The sequence below is a fragment of the Puntigrus tetrazona genome, chromosome 5 (genome assembly GCF_018831695.1).
Source record: "Puntigrus tetrazona isolate hp1 chromosome 5, ASM1883169v1, whole genome shotgun sequence".
Taxonomy (NCBI): Eukaryota; Metazoa; Chordata; class Actinopteri; order Cypriniformes; family Cyprinidae; genus Puntigrus; species Puntigrus tetrazona.
The window spans coordinates 23,979,664-24,004,871 of record NC_056703.1 but is presented as its reverse complement, the minus strand read 5'-3'; the positions used below and the strand labels follow the sequence as shown (position 1 = coordinate 24,004,871).

Here is a 25,208-nt window from a genome sequence, read left to right as displayed (position 1 = left end):
TCTCCACACAGAGGGTCATTTGAGAGCGAGAGTGGCGGTGGATTGATCCCGTGGCTTCCTCTGCAGAGATCGGCGGGTCAGGCTGCGGGAGATGATAAGCTGAGATGGAACAGGGCTATCAACGCTCTGGGGTCAGGACCCCTGCGCAAATTGAGCTGATTACTGCTGCTGCCGCTGGTCAGGTTCACGAGAAGACCGGTAATCAACAGCCAGGCCGGGGTACAGCAGCAGACTGCTTTCACAGACATTACTACGCATGCTGCAGTTTATACATGTACATGGCTGAATGTTGTTCGGGCAGACCTGCAGTGTTGTCACAGCACAGTACAGAGCAACGTTGCTTATTCCGCTTCTAAAATGGCAACTATTTAATAAACTGTTATTTTATGGCATAATGAATTACATGAAGTGCTATTTGTATTCCTTTTAGCCCTTTTATGTGCTATAGTTGCTCTCTATGGGTGCTGTTAAAGAGGTGCTTTTTTAGCATCCATCTGCCATCAGTGCTTCAACTGTAAAAGTGATCATATGTAAATATATATTAAAAATGTAATATATAAAGCAATACTTTTAAATGAAAAAAACAAAAAAGAAATAAAAATTTCGACTTTATGCAACATATTAGCACCATAGTGGCGTTTTTGAGAGCATCTCTACATGTATATGGCACACACTGTACTGTATCCGCCACAGATGAGCTGTTTTATTCAAATCGAAGCAGAAATACATGTATTCTATTGTTGCTGCTGACACAGAAGAGCATGTGCTATTTGTATGCTATTTGTTGTTATTTTTGTTTTCTTTCCTTACAAACAGTATTTTCGTATTTCCATTTACGGTTGAACCACTTATGGCAGGTGGACTAAAGATTGACTTAGACATTGTTCATTACTTGGCAGTATTGTTATACTTTATTCTCAAATTATGGTAAACAACATCAGTATTGCGTGACTGAGTATAGTGCGTATTAGCGAGTAGATTTATATTTATGTGCAGTCTAATTTCTATAATTGTCACATCATTCAAGTTTTACATTAAGAAATTATTTGAACCCAAAAAGCGAACTATTCTCCCTTCTAACTGTTGTCTTTTAAATACAAATCTGTAATCGGAAGCACATTTAAAACTGAAGCATAACTTAATTTCATTCACATATGTTTCATACTATCTTTTCTGGATTACAATACACCATCGAAATGATTTTTTTGACAATTATTATTCCAGCCGCTGTGAGAATAGACTATAAGTAAATGATGCACCACCTGGAGGATGCTCGGGCGAATGAGGCTATAGCCTAGTAGCCATGACAACTTCTTTATGTTTACAGACATGACCTAATGATTCCAAATACTCAAATTACCTGCGAATAATTAGGAAGCAGTGTTATAAGCTAACTGTGAATCAAGTGATAGTTATGTACTTGCTCAGATATTGATTCTGGATCATTTTTAACATGTTACTGCAGCTTTAAATCGCATTCCAAAGACAAATAAAGCTTTTACGGGTTTGGAATGACACGGGGGTATGTGATTAATGACAACATCTTCATTCTGAGGAGGAGTAACTCTTAAGCAACAATTAAAAATGCATATGTGTATTTTGCAATAAAAGATAAAATATTAAAACAACTGCCATTCGTTAAGGTGTGATTTTGTAACACTGATGCATAATCGGGTAACACTTTAGTGACCAGTATAAACTAGTTGCTTATTAGCCTATTAATAGCATACTGGTTGTTTATTAGCACTTATGAACTACATGCCAAATCCCTACCCAATACCTAAACTTAACAACTACCTTACTATTTATTAACAGCAAATGAAAAGTTTATAGAGGCAAAAGATGTATTTAATGGTTTGTTAATGGCGAGAATCGGACCTTAAAATGAAATGTGACTGATCTCTGATTTGAGTGACGGCTCCCAAGTCAGTATGATTGACAAGTACTAAACAAGCTGCAGCAGCTCTGGGAGATCTATGACGTGCAGTGTCCTTCTGGGACATCTCTTAACATCCCATTCACATTCACACACAAAACACAATAACTGAACAACTCAGATGGTCTCCACTCCCTATACTTGACACGAGCATGACCTGTGTGTGTGTGTGTGTTTTCAACCCTCCTCATTGCAGTCTGTCTCTGTGTTTCTTCTCTGTGCCAACTGCTCACAGCCAGGGCGATCATCCAGGGACAGGGTGCATCCTCAGGTCACCTGGTCCATTAAATTCAAATTGAGGATAAATGATCTGCAAATTATGTCCAAACAAGAAAGTGAATGATATTGACTTTAAAATAATTCTAAGGGGCTAGAGGATGCAAAGTTTTGCTAACAAAGTTGTGAAAACAAGGCACCACATTTTTTTTTATTATATATATATATATATATATATATATATATATATATATATATATATATATATATATATATATATATATATATATATATGTATATATATATGTATATTTGTATGTATATATACTCAAGACGCACAATTACGTTTATATGAAGTCTGTATATATTTTCGTATTGTTTCACAATGGGCATCACGATTACATTGTTCAAATCATTTACCTGATGCCTTACTTGCACAAAGGACATAAATAATAGCTGAATGAAATCACGGTCCCCTTCCTAAAATATTAAGTCAGTATGTATTTTCATGTAAATGAATGAATAAATCAATCAATAAATCAATTAATACGTCAAGTCAGTCGATCAATAAATAATAATTTTCTTAAAATATTGCTTTTATACTATTAAAGTACAATCTCGAAATAAAGGTACAAAGAGCTGTCACTGGTACTACCTTTTAAAAAGGTACATGTTTGTATCTTATTAGTACTTAAAGTGAACCTAATAGGTACAAAAGTGTACTTTTGAAAAGGCACCGCCCAGAGTGAGCTATATTAAAACATTAAAAACTATATGCAGATTTCCTTCAACAAAATAATCACCATTAATCTCTCTTTGACCAGTCTAAAGCGAAATGAAAAAGCAACGTTATAAAATGTGGTCAATGTAAACAACAAAACATCATCTTAAGCATTTATCTCTACAGCCGAAAATTCTTCTGTCTTTAATTGTGACATAGAGAACATACACAGAGAGAGAGAAAGAGAGAGAGAGAGAGAGAGAGAGAGAGAGAGAGAGAGGAAGAGAGAGAGAGAGAGAGAGAGAGAGAGAGAGAGAGAGAGAGAGAGAGAGAGAGAGAGAGAGAGAGAGAGAGAGAGAGAGAGAGAGAGAGAGAGAGAGAGAGAGAGAGAGAGAGAGAGAGAGAGAGAGAGAGAGAGAGAGAGAGAGAGAGAGAGAGAGAGAGAGAGAGAGAGAGAGAGAGAGAGAGAGAGAGAGAGAGAGAGAGAGAGAGAGAGAGAGAGAGAGAGAGAGAGAGAGAGAGAGAGAGAGAGAGAGAGAGAGAGAGAGAGAGAGAGAGAGAGAGAGAGAGAGAGAGAGAGAGAGAGAGAGAGAGAGAGAGAGAGAGAGAGAGAGAGAGAGAGAGAGAGAGAGAGAGAGAGAGAGAGAGAGAGAGAGAGAGAGAGAGAGAGAGAGAGAGAGAGAGAGAGAGAGAGAGAGAGAGAGAGAGAGAGAGAGAGAGAGAGAGAGAGAGAGAGAGAGAGAGAGAGAGAGAGAGAGAGAGAGAGAGAGAGAGAGAGAGAGAGAGAGAGAGAGAGAGAGAGAGAGAGAGAGAGAGAGAGAGAGAGAGAGAGAGAGAGAGAGAGAGAGAGAGAGAGAGAGAGAGAGAGAGAGAGAGAGAGAGAGAGAGAGAGAGAGAGAGAGAGAGAGAGAGAGAGAGAGAGAGAGAGAGAGAGAGAGAGAGAGAGAGAGAGAGAGAGAGAGAGAGAGAGGAGAGAGAGAGAGAGAGAGACAGAGAGAGAGAGAGAGAGAGAGAGAGAGAGAGAGAGAGAGAGAGAGAGAGAGAGAGAGAGAGAGAGAGAGAGAGAGAGAGAGAGAGAGAGGAAAGAGAGAGAGAGAGAGAGAGAGAGAGAGAGAGAGAGAGAGAGAGAGAGAGAGAGAGAGAGAGAGAGAGAGAGAGAGAGAGAGAGAGAGAGAGAGAGAGAGAGAGAGAGAGAGAGAGAGAGAGAGAGAGAGAGAGAGAGAGAGAGAGAGAGAGAGAGAGAGAGAGAGAGAGAGAGAGAGAGAGAGAGAGAGAGAGAGAGAGAGAGAGAGAGAGAGAGAGAGAGAGAGAGAGAGAGAGAGAGAGAGAGAGAGAGAGAGAGAGAGAGAGAGAGAGAGAGAGAGAGAGAGAGAGAGAGAGAGAGAGAGAGAGAGAGAGAGAGAGAGAGAGAGAGAGAGAGAGAGAGAGAGAGAGAGAGAGAGAGAGAGAGAGAGAGAGAGAGAGAGAGAGAGAGAGAGAGAGAGAGAGAGAGAGAGAGAGAGAGAGAGAGAGAGAGAGAGAGAGAGAGAGAGAGAGAGAGAGAGAGAGAGAGAGAGAGAGAGAGAGAGAGAGAGAGAGAGAGAGAGAGAGAGAGAGAGAGAGAGAGAGAGAGAGAGAGAGAGAGAGAGAGAGAGAGAAAGAGAGAGAGAGAGAGAGAGAGAGAGAGAGAGACAGAGAGAGAGAGAGAGAGAGAGAGAGAGAGAGAGAGAGAGAGAGAGAGAGAGAGAGAGAGAGAGAAAGAGAGAGAGAGAGAGAGAGAGAGAGAGAGAGAGAGAGAGAGAGAGAGAGAGAGAGAGAGAGAGAGAGAGAGAGAGAGAGAGAGAGAGAGAGAGAGAGAGAGAGAGAGAGAGAGAGAGAGAGAGAGAGAGAGAGAGAGAGAGAGAGAGAGAGAGAGAGAGAGAGAGAGAGAGAGAGAGAGAGAGAGAGAGAGAGAGAGACAGAGAGAGAGAGAGAGAGAGAGAGAGAGAGAGAGAGAGAGAGAGAGAGAGAGAGAGAGAGAGAGAGAGAGAGAGAGAGAGAGAGAGAGAGAGAGACAGAGAGAGAGAGAGAGAGAGAGAGAGAGAGAGAGAGAGAGAGAGAGAGAGAGAGAGAGAGAGACAGAGAGAGAGAGAGAGAGAGAGAGAGAGAGAGAGAGAGAGAGAGAGAGAGAGAGAGAGAGAGAGAGAGAGAGAGAGAGAGAGAGAGAGAGAGAGAGAGAGAGAGAGAGAGAGAGAGAGAGAGAGAGAGAGAGAGAGAGAGAGAGAGAGAGAGAGAGAGAGAGAGAGAGAGAGAGAGAGAGAGAGAGAGAGAGAGAGAGAGAGAGAGAGACAGAGAGAGAGAGGAAAGAGAGAGAGAGAGAGAGAGAGAGAGAGAGAGAGAGAGAGAGAGAGAGAGAGAGAGAGAGAGAGAGAGAGAGAGAGAGAGAGAGAGAGAGAGAGAGAGAGAGAGAGAGAGAGAGAGAGAGAGAGAGACAGAGAGAGAGAGAGAGAGAGAGAGACAGAGAGAGAGAGAGAGAGTAAAAGGCATGTAACGGTTCTCGTCCCTGAGGGCTTGATGACACTAAAGAGACACAGAGAAGAAAGGAGGAGGGGAAGCCCATCACCCTCTGCTCCATTCTGTTCTTTTACAACTTGACAAAATAGCCTTTTAATTTTGCTGAACGTCTGGGGCGTCTGCGGCTCTGCCTGCATCAATCTCCATCATCAGCAGGCTCCAGGCACTGAGTCCCCAGGGTCCTCTCACTGCCAGAAGACCACTGTCTCACCCCCTCCGGGCACACAGCAAAAGAGAGCTGCCAAGACCGTTTCTCTTCCTTGTACGGCCAGGATTAGAGTTCGCCGTCTTCTCACGCTCAAACTCTCCTAATCATTTTGAGACTGTAAATTCAGATTCGTATATAGGCCTTTCGAACAGCACCCATGTCCGCCATCACAGCGTGCAATATCCATAACGAAAACATTGCTCGCTTTCAAAATAATATATTTGAGCTGATGCCTTTGGGTTTGAGCTCTTCCAGCCTTTCTGGTATGACTGAATATAGTTTCCGTGATCTCCATCGGCAGGCTGAACCAGAGACAGTCAGTAGAGATTTCCCCATTGTTTACATTCATACCTGTATGCCTGAACAATATTATATACACACAACGTTTTATAGAGACACAGCTTTCATACACTCGGTCCATGTTTATGAGTGTGATATGAGGCTGAAGGTATGTTTTCTAATCTTATTGACCTCCCCCCGGAACACATCGCAGCTAAAACTGTGCTAAGTGGTTTCATTTGGCAAATCATAATCAATTATGTTTTCGTCAAATTACGTGAACGAGCGGTCCCTCCGGGTCGCCATCTCATCTTGTTGAACTCAATTAGCAGTAATTAACACGTGCTAATGAGACGAAGCGGGGTCCAAAACAAACAGTGGGAGCTGGGCCTCGTATCTAACGGCAGCAGAGACTACAGTCGTGCGGGGTTGAGGAGAAATCCCACCGCCTCAAATCATTTGGTACGAGTCGTGGGTCTAACGGGACGCGCCAGCTCTCGCGGTTCTTCATTTATTTGCTCGTTTTGAGGGCGCCATTCAAGCACGAACGACGTTAGGTTTTACTATCAGGTGTATTCCACAAAACTTGTGTATTGACTATATCTTTCTAGCGCTTGACGTCCATCCCAGGCATAAAGGTGCTTGAGAGATCACCTTCCCGGGGAGAATAAAGTGCACTTTTACGTTTATAGGCTATAAAATACAGCCTGTACTTCAGCGGTCAGGTGGATACAGAGCATCTTTGTCTCCGGCTTGCGCAACAAAAAGCCAAACCGTCCTGTAAGGTGGACATTTATCTCCTTCCGTGCTCTCAGTATATTTAATCGAATAATAATAAAGATTTGTAATATGATTTTAATAAGATTTGTAAAATATTTTTTGGCCCCGCGTTCTTTATTGGCATTTATGATTCCTGGAAAGTTTCCATTGCGCATTTTCCATTTTCCGTTGCTTGACAACGAGAAACGCTCTTTAGGTCACTAAAACGTTCCTCAAAAACGTGCTATTTTACTGAAAGTTTCTTAGTTAAGCTATTAAATGGTTTTAATAGTTTTTTTTAATTGTTATAAAATGAATGTTGGTCCAATCAATGATATCAGCTGTTCAATTTTCAACCTCTGTAATTTACACTATTAAAAATAAAAGGTCAACAATGGACTTTTTTTAATTTAAAAAAAAAAAAATAACTGTACACTGAAATGTTATTTTGGGAACGTAAACCTCTTTTGGAACCTCTACTTAAAAAAAAAAATTGTTTTCGTCTTTTTTTGTTTTTCTCGCTCTATAAGCAACGTTTAAAGCTGTTCAGTGTCACAAGTCAAAGAACCCCAACATCGGGTTTCCATACTATCCGCTAACAAAAGAAAACGAACCCCACCGACGCGGGTTTTCCGAGAATAGAAACGCGAAAGCCCACCGGAGCCTTTATTTTCACGGACGGCGGTGTTTCGGTGGATTTCGAGGTTCTGTCGGGTTTTGAACGATTGTATTTTCCCAACTTGTTCTGTCCGCCCTGCTATCGCAGGAAGCACGCACACGCACGGCGGTATCAGGGAGACGCAGACAGGACGCTTGTTCGCTGTCTGCTGCGGTCTATCTCCCCGCGCGCTGATCCTATCTCCAACACTTTATATTATAATCATTAGTGATCCTTGCCCTCTCACCCGTACTGAAGAACAATCGTAGAGGAACATTAATCTGAGCTGGAAACCGCCGTGTCCCTCTTTTCCCACATGGCTGTCCGGGTCGTGTTTTTTCTCGAATCGTGCATAATTTCTGGATCACTACGGCGGATTTCACACACACCCGCTTAACTAAAATATCTCAAACGGCATCGTTTTCATTAATGACCCCGCGTTAATGGGATTTAGTCTGAGAAAACGAAATTACAGCGCTGTGTATAAAATCTTCAATAGCCTATACAGCATATGACAGCCTATTAACCTATAGACAAAATATAAATAGTCTATATTTAATGCATTCTGTAACAGCAGTAATGAACCTGCAAAATGTAAAAGACTATTTTCTTTATTTAGCCTAATTTCGCAATAATAGGCTAATAATAATCATAATAATAATAATATTTTTATAATAATAGTTGTGCTTCCAAAGATCTTATTTGCTTAATTTGTAAACAAGCCTCAATAATAAGTAGAAAATTATACAGCCTACTGATTGAACTCAGAGAAAAATAAATAAATAAAAAAAGCACAAGTTAAATTTGCATTACTCATATCCACGACTGAGTACTAATGTGCATATGATATCCATCCTAAATGATATTTGATATTTTTAATACTATAGGCTATTTAGTAGTCTAGGTCCACTGGGACGCATGGCATGTCTTGCATTTCGCCAGACTGTCTTACGCGTCAAAAACAGAACTAATTATATATATTTTATTTCGTATTAACGAAAAACAGGCACGTCGCAGTCCATCAAAATTTCTCCGCGGTCAAAATAATTCTCTCAGTTCTCCCCCACTCCATTTCGGAAAGCAATTAGCCAGCATTCAAGTTTGTTTTGATAATACTCGATAACGTGTTGTTTCCAAATGGACCGAAGACCGCAGAAATTGCAGGGGAGAGCGCGTGCACCTAAATGGCTGTAATGTGATTGGTTCCGGTCCGAACTGACGTCACCTCGCCGGGAATAAGGTCTCGCGGCGGCGTGCGAGCGCGTGACAGAGACGAGCAGGGAGAAATGCCGCTGGAAAATACTCGCAAATGACCAGGGATGGACGCGATGCGCTTTGAAATCGTTTTTAATTTTTCGTGAAACGAATTAAACGCGTTCATCGTTTTTTGCTCAAGCCTTGGGAGCCCTGGAGACTCCGCGCGCAGATATACAACGAGCAGGCGAACCTTTCCACGACTCCGGCTGAAGTTTGTTTTTATTCATCTTAATGATAAACCATCAGCGTATGCTTAATCGTCAGAAGAGGAGCCGGCACTTGTCCGTTTCTGCGCTGCGGGCGAAAACTGGGACGCCGTGTTATACCCAATGCCTGCCTTTTTGATGACTTTTGTTTCCTTGGATCAAGGACCCCGCAGTGTTCTCTAACTTTTGGCACGAGCCGGTTTTTTCGCCTCTCGACAAGGACGGCAAAGTGGTGACCGGAGCCACAAAATATGGTCCACTGTGCTGGATGCGAGAGGCCTATTCTGGACAGATTTCTGCTCAACGTCTTGGACAGAGCCTGGCACGCCAAATGCGTGCAGTGCTGTGACTGTAAATGCAATTTAACCGACAGGTGCTTTTCTAGAGAAGGACGGCTCTACTGCAAAAACGACTTCTTCAGGTGAGCGTTTGACTCGGAGAAAGCCCCAAAAGACATTTTTAGCAACGCGCCTATACGGACCTTATTACAGCGTTCCCCTTATATGTAAAAAAATAAATAATAATAATAATAATATAAAAAAATATTCGTTAATAACGCATTTACGTAAACCTCTATATAAAACCCAGCATCGCTATAAAAATAAATGCACGCGCACACACACACACACACACACACACATTACATTTTACATTTACAACCCCTCGGATTCTAGACAACTTGTTAGGTGACAGACTAAAAGAGTTCTCTTTGTTTACAAGGTATGAGTGTCAGACAGGCAGGGGACGGATCTGCCTCGCCTCAATCTTTCTCAGCGCACGCGTTTGTTTGCGGAGGCTCGAGAGAAGACGAGATAAGTGGATTTGAATAATGAACGAGCTCGAGAGGAGAGAGGCGCGCGCGTCCAGTCGGCACGCGCATGCTCACGCGCGCCCAGAAACAAAAGAACGCGTACTGCGAAGTTTGCGAGAGGATATTCCGTTAATGCGTTTCCGTCGAAGCGATGCCGAGCATGTCGGTGGAAGAACGGAATTATTCTACCGGCTACAGGCCTAAAAAAATATATAGCAGAAAACTAAATTAAAACACGCTGGTTAATGGCCGGGGTTAATAATCATTACATAAACAAAATAAATAAATAAATAAACAAAACCGTAATCCGATTGTAAAATATTGTAAAAACGTTTTAGGTGTAAGAGGGTGAAATATTTTAAAAACAGCAAAGATAATTCGTTAGACTGAAGCTTAGCAATGCAGCTAAACAGAGACACAATGTGTATGCTTTAAAGGTAGGTTTGTTTGGATTTTATTTCAAACAGTATTGTTTTTTTCGTTATGTTTTATGCATTGCAATGTTTTACACGTTTACGTGTTGTCGTGTTACCCCGGTGCTCTTTATTATATACCAGTTATTGGAGAGGTGCAATTTTGACAAATGTTTTTTAGTTGCACCACTGTTAATTTTTCAGTAGCTTATATGCATCATAAATATTTTAATACCTCAATCATGTCCACACGTGAATATTAAGAGTAAGTTACCACTGTCTGCAATTCTTGTCACAATATTTATGGGTCTGGCAACCGCAACTGTCAGTTACCTTTCCTTTTACTGTAAATTAAAGTGACCTGTAGCTGCATACGGTTCAAGCAGGCATTAAATAATTCAAAGGCTCTAACGTTTAGGTGTGTGTTGATGTTGACTGTCTGCAGACGTTTCGGCACTAAATGCGGAGGCTGCGCGCAGGGGATCTCGCCCAGCGACCTGGTCCGGAAAGCGCGGAGCAAAGTCTTTCACCTGAACTGCTTCACCTGCATCATGTGCAATAAACAGCTCTCCACCGGCGAGGAACTGTACATTTTAGACGAATACAAATTCGTCTGCAAGGAGGATTACATGAATAACAGCATCGGAAAAGACGCAAACCTTCTGTCAAGTGAGTCGCTTAATTTGGGAGCCTGTAGCTTGCGAGATAAACAGCCTGTTGTTATTTATTTATTTTTTTATAAGAGCTGATTCAGATTATTATGAATCAGCTAAACTCGTATCGCTGTGTCCGGTAACGCGTTGTCTTTGAACGTGCGGCACACGAGGCATTTGCTGTTTTCGTCTGTTTTATTACAGTCACTACGTGCAGTGACCCGAGCCTATCTCCAGAATCTCAGGACCCGCAGGACGACTATAAAGACTCCGAGACCGGACACGTGTCGGACAAGGAGGGGGTTAACAATGAAAACGACGAGCAAAATCTGGGCGGCAAGCGGCGCGGGCCGAGGACTACTATCAAAGCCAAGCAGCTGGAGACCCTGAAAGCCGCCTTCGCCGCCACCCCCAAACCCACGAGACACATCCGGGAGCAGCTGGCGCAAGAGACGGGCCTCAACATGAGGGTCATTCAGGCGAGTGGCGAGGGTGCACGAAAACAAACGGTTACTGCCTACGTTTACAGGCATTTAGCACGGTGCGCTCCCGCGATGCAGGCCCTTTTTATAGGCTAGAATACACGCGTTAATTTAGTTAACGCTTGGCAACCCATTTGACACGAGGCCTTGGGTCGCGTTTATTAAACCAGAACAGTATTATAAAACATAACCGTGAAACTAGCCCACGCATTTTATTTTTCATCCTCGAGCACTGGATGCGTCTCGTGCGCGCGCGCTATTTCCCCCCGCCTCTCCTCGTCCAATCAGATTTTAGAGCCGGAACTCTTCTTTTATTATACCGGTGTTTAACTACTAATGGCGAGGGCTGCGGACCAATTCGGAAGAACTTAACCAAAGTAGTCTAAATTGATTGCCTGGTTATAATGAGTGCAACGAGAATACACTTTAAAGCTGTGTATATATAATTAGGCCCGTCCACTAGATGGGATAATAGGTATTCGCAGTCGTCTGATGTCTTAAAGAGCGTGCGCGCATACTGCTGCTGGGTCGTAACGAATTGGGAGTTTAGAATAATACAAGTAATTTGGGCTCGAACACCGTTTATTCGCATTTTATTTTGACATACATTTTGACCGTGCCTTAAAACTAGTTAAACGCGATTTTTTTGCTCTGAACGCTCTTTTTGGGGTAGCCTATATAAATGTGTTTCGTTGCGCAGGTGTGGTTTCAGAACCGGCGCTCCAAGGAGAGGCGCATGAAGCAGCTGAGCGCGCTGGGAGCCAGGAGACACATGTTTTTCCGCAGCCCGAGGAGAATGAGAGCGCTGGGAGACCGCGTGGAGGCAGGGGAGCTCGTGGCCAACGGACACTTCTCTTATTACGGCGGTTAGTTCACCTTCACCAATGTAAATTATACAAAAACGCATAACAACCGAATGGTAGCCTATATAAAAAATTATTGCACAATCGCTATTGTGGCCGTGCTGTGATGGGATACCATGCATGGGCTGAAACAAACATTTAAAAAAAAAAAAATAGAGACTACGTTTGATCATCCTTTATTCAAAACAATTTCTTTCCATGTTTATAAAAGCAAAATATATGCATAAAAGCTTAAATAAAGACGTTAAAATAAAACAGTTCATTTTTGCATGAACAGAAATAATAAAATGCACAAAAATATCGAGCACTCCTACTGTTGTTTAGTTTGATCCCCTTGCAATCACATCAACGCTAACTGAACCGATTTCAGCCGGCTGGGTTTTGCCTGTGATGTATTATGGTCGATGCATTAAGACTTGAATCGTAACATTTAACGACCATTTTGGTTGCAGACTATCAAGGCGAATACTACGGCCCGGGATCAAACTACGACTACTTCCCTCAAGGTCCTCCATCCTCCCAAGCACAGACTCCGGGTGACCTGGGATTCATGCCGTCCTCTGGCCCAGCGGGAACGCCTCTAGGGAGCATGGACCACCATCACGGAGCACACCACCCTTCCAATGAGACGCAATGCTTCAGCGACATGATATCTCAGCACCCAGGGGAGTCCCCCAGCCCGGAGCCCAACGCACACAGCATCTCCGCCGACATGTGCGACTCCACTCCACCCTTCACGTCCCTGAGCTCTCTCGCCGGCGGCGGATACAGCAGTCAGCTGTCCTCAGAGATCAACGAGGGCACGGTGTGGTAGCCAACGACAGACTAATGCAGGATACAGCGACGTGGAAGTGTACTGTTCATGTGTGATTTTTCTAGCGACGATATTTCTATTTAGTTAATTTATTGACATAATTGTCTATTTATTTGTTTACCTATTTATTTAATGTATTTATCTATTTAAGCACCATTTGTGTATTTTGAAAGCGGAATGTTAAATATCGGTCTGCAGACCTTATAGCTGTGCTATAGACAGCGACGGTATAAGAAAAGATGTTTATATTTACAACACCTGGCGTGTCTGTTCACATGTGTATCATAATTTGACGACGCAGACCTCTTGGCCTTTCGAGGCCTCGCCATAACGACACTTGAAATCATCTCGCACCAAAATCTTTCTCTGCTCTCCATGCGGTGGGGTTACATCTCCATAACGAATTCCACCAAATCTCAGAGCGTTTGCCTTTGAAAGGGAAACTTAAAACTGTTGGGACAAACCCTTTATTTGAAATGAAACATGACTTGAACTATAAGACAAAGTCTACCTTCTAAAAATGATTTCATATAGCCTAGTCAGTGGACAGAGAGCAGTCAATTGTTTACATGTATTTTCTTCAGGGGTTTGAATATCAACAATGACTTAAAAAAAACCCTCTTGATACTGACATAAACTTTTTCTTCAAGCAAGAAACCAAACTTTTGTATTAATTCAATTTATATTTGAGTTGTGATTCACTGTACTAGTTTGTATGATCATGTGTTTGCACAAAGAATACACTAAACTAAAGCATAAATACATGTTGACGAATGAAGCACAAATACATAAGTTGCGTTTCTTGTTCTAGTCTTGAAATGGACTTGCATGCGTTAGTCTCTGGATTAGGGTTATCTGATATCCTATAATATATATATATATATATATATATATATATATATATATATATATATATATATATATATATATATATATATAATTATCTGATAGTCCTATAATACAGAATTTTTCTCTGTAATAAAAGAAAGAACACTCACAGCACAGTCTGAGGAAAAAACAGCACATTTTATGCATTGTGAAACAATTTTTAAGGGTTATTTTTGCTGATTCTATTTGATGCCTTTATAATGTAAGTGTTAGGAGGTCCTCCTTGCAGCTAAATGTAATAATAAACAATGATGGGGAAAAAATTATATGTATATATATATATATATTTTTTTTTTTTCATAAAAACTATAAAACCTATAAAATATATAAAAGTTTTGCTTTTGTATCAGATGCTATGCTCAGTATTTGGTGCAAAACAGTCCTACTGCTTCATTTTTGTTTGCTTTAATGTTTTTGTTACACAGTAGTAACAAAACCAGACCTTATCGAAACAAAAAACATGTAGGCAGTATAAACTACAGCCTACGCAATCAATTGAAATAAATATAATTTAGTTCTATATCAAGTAATCTTACAGCAAATCTGTTCAATAAGTCTCTGTGACAATGAAAATGTACACCTACTAAGGAAAACCCCACAGGTTAGGTCACGTAAAATGACTAATATCTTCTAGAATTTAGTATGGATAGTATGCGCACTGCGACCCGGGCAACTTCTTTCTCCTCACGTTCACGTTTCCGGCGCGCTGTGATGACGTCGGCTTCGAGTTACAGCGTGGGACAAACATGGCAGCTTCTATATCGCAGCAACTCGAGGATTTGTTAAATCCTTTACCACACTTCTTGGATCCAGAGGACGACCAAGATGAAGGTATTATAAATTTAAAATAACGTCCGTTTATATATGTGTTGCTAGCCGTTTTAGTGTTATTGTAACGGAATATCTGTCACCTCTGGTGAGCGCGACGTGTCTGCATGCCCGGCTGTACTGACAAACAGTTTTATTTTACACCGATTAATTAAGACCAGTGACTCATGACATTAAATATGAGTTAGTCATTTATCGATGATTGCTATAATAATAACGAAAAGGATACGTTTTGGGATTTTTTTTCCACACTTTACTGAAAAGACTTTACTGTTAGAATTTATAATTGTTCATTACTTAAATTTCCACTAAAAGAATGTACCGTGTCTGTCAATGCTACTATTTTGTGTGCTGTGGTAGTATCGTGTTATTCTTTGAAGTAATTTACACGCACACGCACACACACACAAACACACACACACACGCAATTACAGAATATGTTTATGACAACCATAAAGGACATTTTATGAATTTCATTCAGTAATAGTATATAAATTGTTACTGTCTGGTGATATAATTAAAATCTTACATGCTGGTTCCACTAGCTGTTGATATGATCATGTGACCGTATGACCGTAAATGTGTACTTCGCTCAACTAAAAACATCATTTTTGTGAACTGCAGAGACGAAAGCCAAAGTCATAGAGAAGTTTGATGAAGGTGATGACGACGACGAAGAAGTTTTATCTGGCCATCTGCGGAAGCGTTCTGCTGTAATTCTCACTGATGGTGACCGTCGATATCGTGGCAAGGCTACATCCAGAAAAGATCTACTGAAAGAGTTGGATGGATCAGGTACGGTGGAAATATCTTTTTTTTTTAAATGAGTGATGAATTCGTTATAAAAAGGACTGTATAGAAATGCTGTATGCACTTTTTGCAAAATCTGCAAGTAATCTGAAAACTGGGTTTTATTAACATCTATATGAACATTTTCAGCAGATGAAGATGATGATGATGATGATGAAGAAAATGAAATGCTGGACAAGTACATGGAGTGTATCAAAGATGATGATGAGGAAGAGGATGAAGATGACACTGAGAACGATGAAAAAGAGCAATTCGATGATGATAAGGATCTTAATGGAGATGATAGCTCACAAATGTCCAGTCTAGTGTCTAAAATGAAGGGCACAGACTTTATGAAACTCACAGAGGGAATGGATGATTTGGGAGAAAGTGAGGATGAAGAGGAATCAGCTGACAGTGAAGGAGCGAGTAAGGAAGGCTCTGAGGATGAGGATGAGGAAGAAGAGGAGGAAACGGCCCTGAGAACATTCTCTAAAGAGAAAGTTGATGAAGAGGTGGAAAAAGGGAAAGCCGTGAAAAATCAGCTTGGTATGAATGTTTGCCCGCATTCAGATGAATAAATAACAAGAATACAATTATAGAAATTACAAAAAGAGAAAACCGTTCTCAACTTTATGCTTTACCTCCACAGCTCTTTGGGACCAAATGCTTGAAAGGCGAATTAAAATGCAGAAAGCTCTGGTGACAGCCAATCAGCTTCCACAGCCGCAGACGTTCCCAGAGTTCAAGAGCAGGGGAGGGGCCGAGTACGCCGAAGCTTTGAAAACCAGTAAGTTGAATGAAGAATACTTTCTACTTCTGACCATAAAGTTATTCTGTTGCTTAGTGTTTTGGAAGATTTTGTGGTTAGACCCGCCCTCCTTAGTTACTATGCAGCTCTTACATTACACGTGTGTTCTCACGCAGTGAAAAATACATCGCAGGGCAGAGAGAAAACTGGCAACACACCGACCAAAAACAAGACAGATCAGGTTACTTCTAATATTAAACAAGGCCTCAGGACCTAACTTTTAATTTTTGAGGAAATTCAGTACCTTTGATGCGTTGTGACAGATCGCCGTGTTCCTTCAGTTCAAACACGTCAACCGAACGTCTTTTTTATATTTACATAAAGCACGAAATGGGAAAGAATAAACATCAGAGAGTATTTTACGTAAATCACGGAACACATTACGTTTAAGTCCACTGAAGTTCTGTCTGATTGTGGTTAAGTTTAGAAGAGATCCAGGGCATGTGCACATTTACATATTTTCAGAGCCAACAGTATAACGTCAAACTTATGAAAATGGCTGTTGCAGTGAAAGCCTTTTTGCAGTAAATGACCAGTCATAGTTTAATGAGTGAGAAATCGTTGAAAACAGATGAGCAGAAACGGCTCCCGATTATTAGCTCATCTCCTTTACCGTGGCAACCAGGAACAGCACGGGTTGACCCTCATGGATTATGGATTTCTATGGAGAACGTCTGCAGCAGGGGCGGCACATAATATATCTGATTGTCTGTCAATCAAGCTCTTTGCGAGGGTCAATTAATGACTAAAGATATGTTTAAAGAAATTCATACTTTTATTCAGCAGTGTTGCGTGATATTGATCGAAAGTGTCGGTAAAGACTTGGAACAGTGTTGCAAACAAGTTACGTTTTTATTAAAAGCTTCTTTGTTTGAGAATATCATCGTTTCTGCAAAAGTAGTGAGCAGCACAAGCGTTGATGATAATATGAAAATGAGCTTCAAGGGTATGTGAATGATTTCTGAAGACACCAAAACTAGTTAAAAAAAATCTCACTGACCCCAATCTTTGAACATGTGTAAATGTATAGGAGTTCTCCTAAAGATGGCTTAAGTAGACATGGTTAAGGCATAAAACTTATTTTGAATTCTCCCGTGCTGCGTCTTCTCCTGAGTTAACTGCATGCAGTTTCTACCTTTTTTCATGGTTTAAATTTCACGTCTTCTGTGCAGTCAACAACCAGCCCCAACGTCACTTGTAGTTTTAATATTAGGATTCTTCTGGCTCTGAGCAATTAATACATTTGTGCACCTTCTTTCTTAAGCTGATCTGGCTGCTTCGAGAGACTGCCTGCTTCTCATTTGCATATTTATTGCGCCGGTCCTTTAGCCAGTGAATGATTGATGTGGGGCCGTCCTCCTGAATCCTGAACAGCGCGTTGCTTTGGGATGGAAGGAGAGGTGCATGTGTACTTTTGATTAGCTGTAAATATGCACAATCTCTGCAGCTCCCTCCCTCCCTCCCCCAAGTCTTTTTATTTGTTTGTTCTCATTATGTAAAGTGAATTGTAGCATAGGCTTGGCTGGGCTAGCCCTGCTTCGCATGTTGGCTCTGTAGGGATACTAGGAGGCAAGTTTTCTTCAAAATATGGTCCGTTTGGTTTGACTGTTTCTGACCGAACAAAAAGGCTTTTTGTTTTGTCTTTTGTTCTCCTTTTTGTTTTTGTAGTTATGCTGTGTTGGAGGTGGTTGCCAGGGCGTTGCTATACAATTTCTAAGGTGTTTTGAGTGGTTCTTGGTGCTTATTTTTTGATTGCTTGTGGCTTCTAGGGGGTTCAGGGTCATTGCTTACTGGCCCAAGTCAAAAGAGATGACCCTTTAGTCTCTGGTTCCTCCAATCGATGTCTGTGGATTGTTTGTTCATCATAAGACTGATAAAGTGTGGTGTTTAGTGAAATTATAGCATACCTCTTCTCACCCACAAATGGCTAGCTTCTACATGTCCCTGACAGCTTTTTAAAATCATAATGACACACTTCAACTTAAGCTTGTTTTCTGTGCTGCGGAATCAGTATCTTGTTTGATGGCTTGTCTGCCTCGGGCTGTAGAGTTCATTTCTTCGTGCGTTTTGATGTTTTTAGCTGGTGTAGTGCAGGACTGAGTAAGATCAGAGGGAGGCGAGTTGTAATGACCCTGCATTTATAGAAGTGGGCTGAATGGATGTTGTGGTCGACATGTGCTGTATGATAAGCTCATATCTGTGTGTGGTAGGTCATAAAGCCCTAAAGGCTCTACAGAGGTCTCTGCTGGAACTCCAAGATCTGCTGCTCTTCCAAAACCCTGAAACAAGAGCCATCTCCGAGGGAAAGACATGGGGAGCAAGCGGGTAACTAATTCTGCTTTTTAAAATCAGTTGTGTTATTAAAATGCTAATAGAAATGTAACTACCATGGTATTCTTGGTATTACTTTGGAGTGCTACTATGCTGTATACATCGCTCAATATCTTGTAATGTTAATGGTCTGTGTTCCATTTTCTTTTTTTTTCAGTGACCGTTGTCTAAACTCCACAAGCGTTCAGATCCATGATTTAAATGTCTATTTTCTCATGCAGTAGTGCCAAAGATGATGAAGAGATTAACAGTGAGGATGATATGGAGACTGGAGATGATGGCCAAGAGGAAGAACAGGAAGCGGTGCGAAATGGACCCCCCAAACGAAAACTGGAAATGGCAGAGTATCCCGACTTCATGGCCAAACGGTCTGCTGCTTTTCTGCCTTACCGGGATGCCACCCTGCAGAAATGGTACGACAAGACTCGACTCGCAACGGGCAAGAGCAAAAAGGTAAAAGCAATGTCGTTAAAGTTCAAATTAGCGTAACGGTCAGGTGTCCCAAAGCTAAATCTACCCTGTTCTGTTGTATGCACACGTGTTATATATGGGCTTTATATTTACCGCCAAATAGGGTTTCGGCGCATTCGACAGGAACATCCTCACGCAAGTGGAGCAGGTTTTAACGGACAAAGAGAGGCTGGTGAGACGGACACAGACACGCAGGTCTGAATACAGAGTCCTGGGGAAGCCGGAGCCCATCACGCCTGAAATAGACAGCAGCATCACAGAGGGAGAGGTAAAACACTGCCCTGCTTTTTTTAATTGAAAGAAAACCACAGTGCAAAGCATTTTTAATCTAATCGACCCAGTCGTTTCAGTAGGTTTTATGGGTAAAGCAAGCTACTTTTAAAAGTAACATTGCCCATCGTGCTAGAAGACGTGTTGAGCTAACCTCCGTTGTTTCAGGCAGCTGAACTGGCGCTGAAAGCTAACATGCACCTTAAAGATGTGGACGAGGAGATTTTCGATGATGATGACTTTTACCACCAGGTAAGAAAACGTTGTCAGTAACGATGCTGATGCTGTTGAGTAGTTATAAAGAAAGCAGTAGACTGTGGATGCGATGTTGGGGATCTCTTTCTCTTTTGTTTTCACAGCTACTTCGAGAACTCATCGAGCGCAAAACAAGTGCGACGGACCCCAATGATCAAGTGGCCATGGGAAAGTGAGTGTGCGTGTGTACTCGTTTATCGTGTCATTCACGTTTGATTGTGATAACTCCACCTCTGATCTCACAGGCAGTGGCTTGCCATTCAGAAACTACGTAGTAAAATTAAGAAGAAGGTGGACACCAAAGCCAGCAAGGGCAGGAAGATCAGGTGTGTGTTTGTCATGTAAACGAGTTCTGATTCAGTCAGTCTGTGAGCGCTCGCAATGAAACGTCTCAATACAGTTTTCAAGACCGTTTGCGTTCATATTTCTCATGTTTTCAAACTTCTTCTCAGGTTTCACATTCACAGTAAGCTGATGAACTTCATGGCTCCAATAGACCACAGCCGCATGAGTGATGATGCCCGGTGAGTGACGTCTTAAATACTCCTCGTGTCTATCCGCTGAAGTATCACTCAGATATCTGATACTACACGTGAGGTGCATGTGCGCTCTCAAGCCTGATTTAAATGAGGACACCGGCAGGAAGTTGTAGTTGAATGAATGGTTCAGTTGTGTGTTTCTCCGTCCTGTCAGCCAGCAGTAATCCTCCTCAAACAGAGAACAGGCTAATCAAACACACTCTGGAGATATGCACATACACAAACGCTCACGCATTTCAAAGATTTCACTTTTAATCCTCCTTTTCATTTGTTTTGTTTTCCAATGTTTCCACAAAGACCGCTGTGCATATCAGCTGTTTAGTAGCTACTCTACTCAAAACAATGTATTCCTATTAAATGACATGCCTACATTAACGTAAGATTCATTTCTTTTTTTTTTTTCAAAAGAAATGAATACTTTTTATTCTGCAAGGATGAATGTATTGTTCAAAAGTAAAAGTTCATGCATTTATAATGTTATAAAAATGTTTCAGAGTAACCCTTTTTGAGTCGCTTATTTAAGAATCCTGAAAAAAAAAATATTAAGCAGCACAACTTTTATTTAATAATGTTTTTTTTTAATAAAGTTTTTGAGATTTTAAATAGATTGTCCTCTTTCACACTAGTGGGAAGAAAACATCCAAAATACATCTTTAAGAGTTAATTTTTACATTTTATTTCTAAAAACATGCTAAAGATGTTTTTTTTTATTAGTACTGTCTTTTTGTATGGGTTATGTTCCATGAATAAGAGCTTCAACATCCCACTAATTAGCTACTTGTGTGTTCCTTGGAAGACAATCATTCAGGTCTGGAATGAAGGAGAATATGGCAATTTCATTTCATGGTGAACTTTCATAAAACCTGGAAATCTTATGCGAGACACAAAACGTCTCATGAAATCAAGCCTTAAACGCGTACTACTTGAACACGCTTATCTTCCCTTCGTACTGTCTTGTTTATTACGCTCCCAGTAATGTTCTAGTATGTGCCGCACTGGATTTGGAGATGCAGGATTAGAGAGGAGAGGATGGATTGATGAAGTGATGGAGGTGACATAGACTTGGCCTGGTGATCACGGTCACAGTGATGTGGTACTTGAGCACGCAGAAGACAAAGAAAAGCGCTCGAGAAGGTGACGGCAAGGAATTGTGCTGAAATATAATGCACGCACACTTAACTGTAAGCACAAAGCTTCTGGCGTGTTTGGGTGATTTCATGGTAGTATCTACGCTAGACGCGACTGATACTAGGTTTGCGATGACTTGAGGTTGTCTGTATGGGAAAGATGAAGGTTGACGATTATTCAGCCGAGGCGTGGAAGCAATCCTTGAAGAATAATTGGGCTTTTAGTAGATGGATAGATGTTTCACGTAGTACTGTCACTGCATCTGTGATCAAATAAATGCAGCCTTTACGGCTTAAAAACAATTCAATAATCGTATCCCACAAAAAGCGTGGAGCAATCGGTTGACAAAAGTCATACTTTATGTAGAAAATGAGTTGAAGTGCGGTGATAATGCTCAGAGATGGATTCATGTAGTGTATCGTGATTCTGGGCTGATTTTTAAACGGACTAATAACACTGAGACTGTAATCGGGGCTTGTAGAAGATAAAAATTGACACACACACACACACGCCTGCCGGCTTGGTCTTATTTACATGAGAATCGGTGAACTACAGTAATAATGATGTATGCCGATGGCATCAGAGAGTGACCGGTGACCTTTGACGATGAGAAATTGTGGGCGACCTTTTCCTCGTGCAGCCAGATACACTCGTGCACACAAACACACACTCCCTCAGTCTGCTTACACAGCCACTCTGCCGTATCTCAACTCCGGCTCCATAGCCCCGACACGCACCACTGGCCCCATGAATGTTAATGCAGACGTTGCAGGATGGGGTGCATTTTCTCTCTCTCTCTCTCACAAGGGCAAGCAAGCAGCCATGCAGCATACAAATTCTGCTGGGCTTAAGAGATAATCACGATGCATTTGGCCCTGATGGGGTGATGGCGTGAGCCGGGGATTCTGGGTAGTGTAAGGGTCCTGGGTAAACCTCATCAGCAGAGATGGTTCTCAACTTTCCCCTTTTGATGGCGAGCATCTCTCCTTACCCCTCTGCGTCTCCATCTTGCGTTCGGATCAGAATGTATGCGCAGTGTGACGGCGGCAGCGTGCTGTAATCCCGACGGCTGCTTGTGCATTTCTAACAGGGATTTGGGATTAAGGATGGGCCTGTTAGCCCGGCCTCAGCCCGGCCCCTCTGGGACATGAGCACCTCCAGCTCAGGACTGTGCATGTGTGCTTTTGTCCGCTGCGCATTAAATAGGGCCAGAGTTTATCTATTAGGATTTGCGGCCTTTAGTCATGGATGGGTTAAAGGGAGATTGAGTTCTTTGTGCCACTTTGATATAAATTCTTTTTTTCTTGTTTTATAGCAGGTTGTTTTCCAATTTCACAGTTTTGGTGGAAGCCAGGTTATGCTTAACACCGCTATAAATATAATGAGAACAAGCTTACAGCTGAAATAATACACAATACAAGTTTTAATAGTAGAAATAATGCAACACAAACAATCTTAACTTTTGTGATTTTAATTCTTTACTGGCTCTTTTTTTTTTATACAGTGCCCTATTATAAATGTAATTTATTCTACTAATAGGATTATTAGTGTCATAATCAGTGTCACATGATTCTTCTCATATGCTGATATTTAGAACTCTTTTTTTTACAATTACTTTATTAATTTCTTACGATCAATGTTGAATGCAGTTGTGCTGCTTAATATTTTTATGTGAACCGTGATGCTTTCTTTTCAATTAATAGAAAGTTTATGCGTAATGCGTAGTGTACTGTGATACTAGGTGTACAGTATTTCCATATGAACGTCTAAGACAGCATTACCATAATACAGTGTCTAAATTTTGTACTTTTTAAAATATTTTTTGACCAATAACATCATTTGTTGTCAGAATGTGTTTAACCTAATGTGTTTGATTATTTATTATTTTTTTTTCTTATAGGTCTGAACTGTATCGTTCCCTGTTTGCAAATGGTCCAGTAATGGCACAATGACCAAAACATTGTGTTTTAAACTCCTGTGTGTGTGTGTGTGTGTGCTGCATTGTTCTCACACACTCCTGCAGTTGAAATCCTTCAGGGATCCCAGACTCAAACCTAGGTTTTTGTGATTAGCTGAAAATGAAACATTTGATTTGTAAAAACTTTTTTTTGTGCCTGTTTGTATTAAAATCCCACTTTGTAAACCAACTCATTGTTTTCACTGGTGCTTTATTTTACACTTAGAACATGGTCACATGTAATGAAACTAATATGCATCTTTATTTTTTTACAGTACCCTTAGTACCATTCATAACTGCACCCCTTGTTTTCTGGTTAATCCCCTCTAAACTAAGTTGTTCTGAGTTTCACACGCTTGCAGATCTACCTAATATAATCAGAGAGAGAAAAATACATGCAGACGGTATAAATAAGAGATGGATTTATCAGGACAGTGATAACTGCTCTGGTTGGAATCTGTCTGCATTAAGTGATGCAGAGTAAATGAAGAGTAACAAAACTAAAATAGCAACAAGTCTATGTTGGCTTAATATATTTAGCTGCTTTTGCAGTTAAAACCCTTTTCAATGTTTTCTTTTTAAGGCAAAAAATGTAGTTTCTATATTAAATCTGCTTAATGCATTATTATTTAATTGTACCTGCTGTATTATATTACTCCACATTTTCGTCATCTGCATAAACCATCCTCAGTTATCCACTTCAAGCCTTGGTTATTGTGGCTTCCATAATTTTAATGGTGTATTGAATTGGCGTGATTCAGTTCGGTCTAGTTGGTAGGGTAGTGTGAGAACAGACTGAAACACACACCAAGGAGACTGATTACTGAACTGATAAATCAATGAAAAGGTGTTATTTTTGATACAGATTTTGTTCTCCGTTTTTTTTTTTTTAGTTTGAGATCTTGGGCCTTTTTTTTGTTACAGTATACTGTATTTACGCCATCTATACGTGTGTATTTCAGAGAGGAGGGGAGTCTCACATAAAATAACCTCTGGGGTACCTCAGGGGTCTGTGCTCGACCCTTTTGTATTCAAGAAAGAGCTACAACGTGTCAGAATTTGGGTTTATTAAGTTATTTTTTAGAGAGAATCACAGCTTGCAACAGTAAACAGAAAATCATTTTGACAATGTAGACAGCTGTTGATCTCTTCGGTAACATGTTAAGCAACACTTACGGACGCGTGAGACAATCTGTCGACCGTTTGGGTGACAGCGTCTTATATTTTTCACCTTTCGACAAGTCAAACGGTAGCGTTAGCACTGAAGTGACGGCTTGTTTTCCAGTAGTGGAGACACAAGATTGTGCGTAATACTCCAGCCTCCTCTGCCACCTCCATTGCTTTCGGTCATTCCTGAATATGTATGTTGTAATAGTAACGTTCTACAGTGAAGCACTTACATTACAGTGTACCATGTTGAACTACAGTGTGCAGCACTTAAATCACTTGTTTAATAAGTTATTAACGACTTCTCAGCATTATATCATCTATTCTAAAAAATAAATCATATTTGTAAGTACAATGCCAGCGAATACGCTTTTTGTTTTTTATTCATTAACTTTTTGGTTAAGCCACAAGGGAATGAAACGAGCGTAGTCATCTGACGCGGTTATACGGCTCAGTCGACAGCGAGTGATCGCTTAGACGGGTGCCATCAAGTTCTCTCTTATACATGAATCTACTGCCTTTTATACAAACCAAAATGTCTAAAACCCCCCCCCCAAAAAACTAATAAAAATAATAAAGTGTAACATCCTGGGAAGCTCGTTTCTGCAGTTGGTCTCTGTTCAATCTAAGTCTCAAAGTGCACTTGACTAGATTGCTAACTCTAAACTGTACTTTAGTGTTTCTAAAGGTGCATTCGTAGGTACTGACACGGAGTATCTCCGTTATAGCGTACTTTCAGAATCATAGCCAACGACGCCGCCGCCGCGCTGGCTCCTCCGCTTTCCAGTAACATCATGCCTCTGAGATGACTGCGTGTAAACTGGGCTCTATGACGACGCAGGGGCGTCCATGGTGGACAGGATTCGGACCACCTCGGCACGCTGCGTCGGCTAAATATGCTGGGTCATGTGAACAATGGAGTCCATGGCCACTTCAGGGTTAGCTTGAACCAGGCTGAGAAATGAA

The 25,208-nt window shown here is 41.1% G+C and overlaps 3 protein-coding genes across 10 annotated transcripts in view; 2 read left to right on the top strand and 1 right to left on the bottom strand.

Annotated features, from left to right (window-relative positions):
* Positions 1 to 8,595: 8,595 nt before the first annotated feature.
* lhx1b (LIM homeobox 1b) lies at positions 8,596 to 13,581 on the top strand. The gene is made up of 5 exons (XM_043239401.1): positions 8,596 to 9,193; positions 10,442 to 10,665; positions 10,854 to 11,128; positions 11,832 to 11,997; positions 12,447 to 13,581. Exons 1-5 carry the CDS (start codon positions 9,024 to 9,026, stop codon positions 12,806 to 12,808), a joined length of 1,197 nt encoding a protein of 398 aa, XP_043095336.1. The 5' UTR covers positions 8,596 to 9,023; the 3' UTR covers positions 12,809 to 13,581.
* A 790-nt stretch (positions 13,582 to 14,371) lies between these two features.
* On the top strand, positions 14,372 to 24,123 carry aatf (apoptosis antagonizing transcription factor). Of its 2 annotated transcripts, none has more exons than XM_043239366.1 (12): positions 14,372 to 14,527; positions 15,149 to 15,319; positions 15,467 to 15,862; positions 15,966 to 16,103; positions 18,335 to 18,449; positions 18,677 to 18,908; positions 19,030 to 19,194; positions 19,365 to 19,448; positions 19,556 to 19,623; positions 19,697 to 19,777; positions 19,904 to 19,975; positions 23,019 to 24,123. In XM_043239366.1, the coding sequence occupies exons 1-12, from the start codon at positions 14,443 to 14,445 to the stop codon at positions 23,068 to 23,070; spliced, it is 1,659 nt and encodes a 552-aa protein (XP_043095301.1). In that variant the 5' UTR covers positions 14,372 to 14,442; the 3' UTR covers positions 23,071 to 24,123. The 2 variants fall into 2 exon arrangements, with proteins under 2 accessions (XP_043095301.1, XP_043095300.1); XM_043239365.1 differs by having other exon boundaries at positions 15,464 to 15,862.
* The window catches only part of acaca (acetyl-CoA carboxylase alpha), a 38,830-nt gene continuing 37,743 nt past the window's right edge, over positions 24,122 to 25,208 (bottom strand). For all 7 annotated transcript variants that reach the window (XM_043239322.1, XM_043239328.1, XM_043239321.1 and 4 more), the window contains one exon: positions 24,122 to 25,196. In XM_043239322.1, the coding sequence (XP_043095257.1) occupies positions 25,133 to 25,196 (64 nt within the window). In that variant the 3' untranslated portion in view covers positions 24,122 to 25,132. The remainder of the gene's footprint in view (positions 25,197 to 25,208) is intronic.

Coding starts and splice junctions, on each gene's coding strand:
- lhx1b (XM_043239401.1), top strand. CDS start 9,024: ATGGTCCACTGTGCTGGATGCGAGAGGCCTATTCTGGACAGATTTCTG. Junction 9,194..10,441: donor TGCAAAAACGACTTCTTCAG/GTGAGCGTTTGA, acceptor GACTGTCTGCAG/ACGTTTCGGCACTAAATGCG. Junction 11,129..11,831: donor TCAACATGAGGGTCATTCAG/GCGAGTGGCGAG, acceptor TTCGTTGCGCAG/GTGTGGTTTCAGAACCGGCG.
- aatf (XM_043239365.1), top strand. CDS start 14,443: ATGGCAGCTTCTATATCGCAGCAACTCGAGGATTTGTTAAATCCTTTA. Junction 15,863..15,965: donor AGCCGTGAAAAATCAGCTTG/GTATGAATGTTT, acceptor TTACCTCCACAG/CTCTTTGGGACCAAATGCTT. Junction 16,104..18,334: donor CGCCGAAGCTTTGAAAACCA/GTAAGTTGAATG, acceptor TGTGTGTGGTAG/GTCATAAAGCCCTAAAGGCT.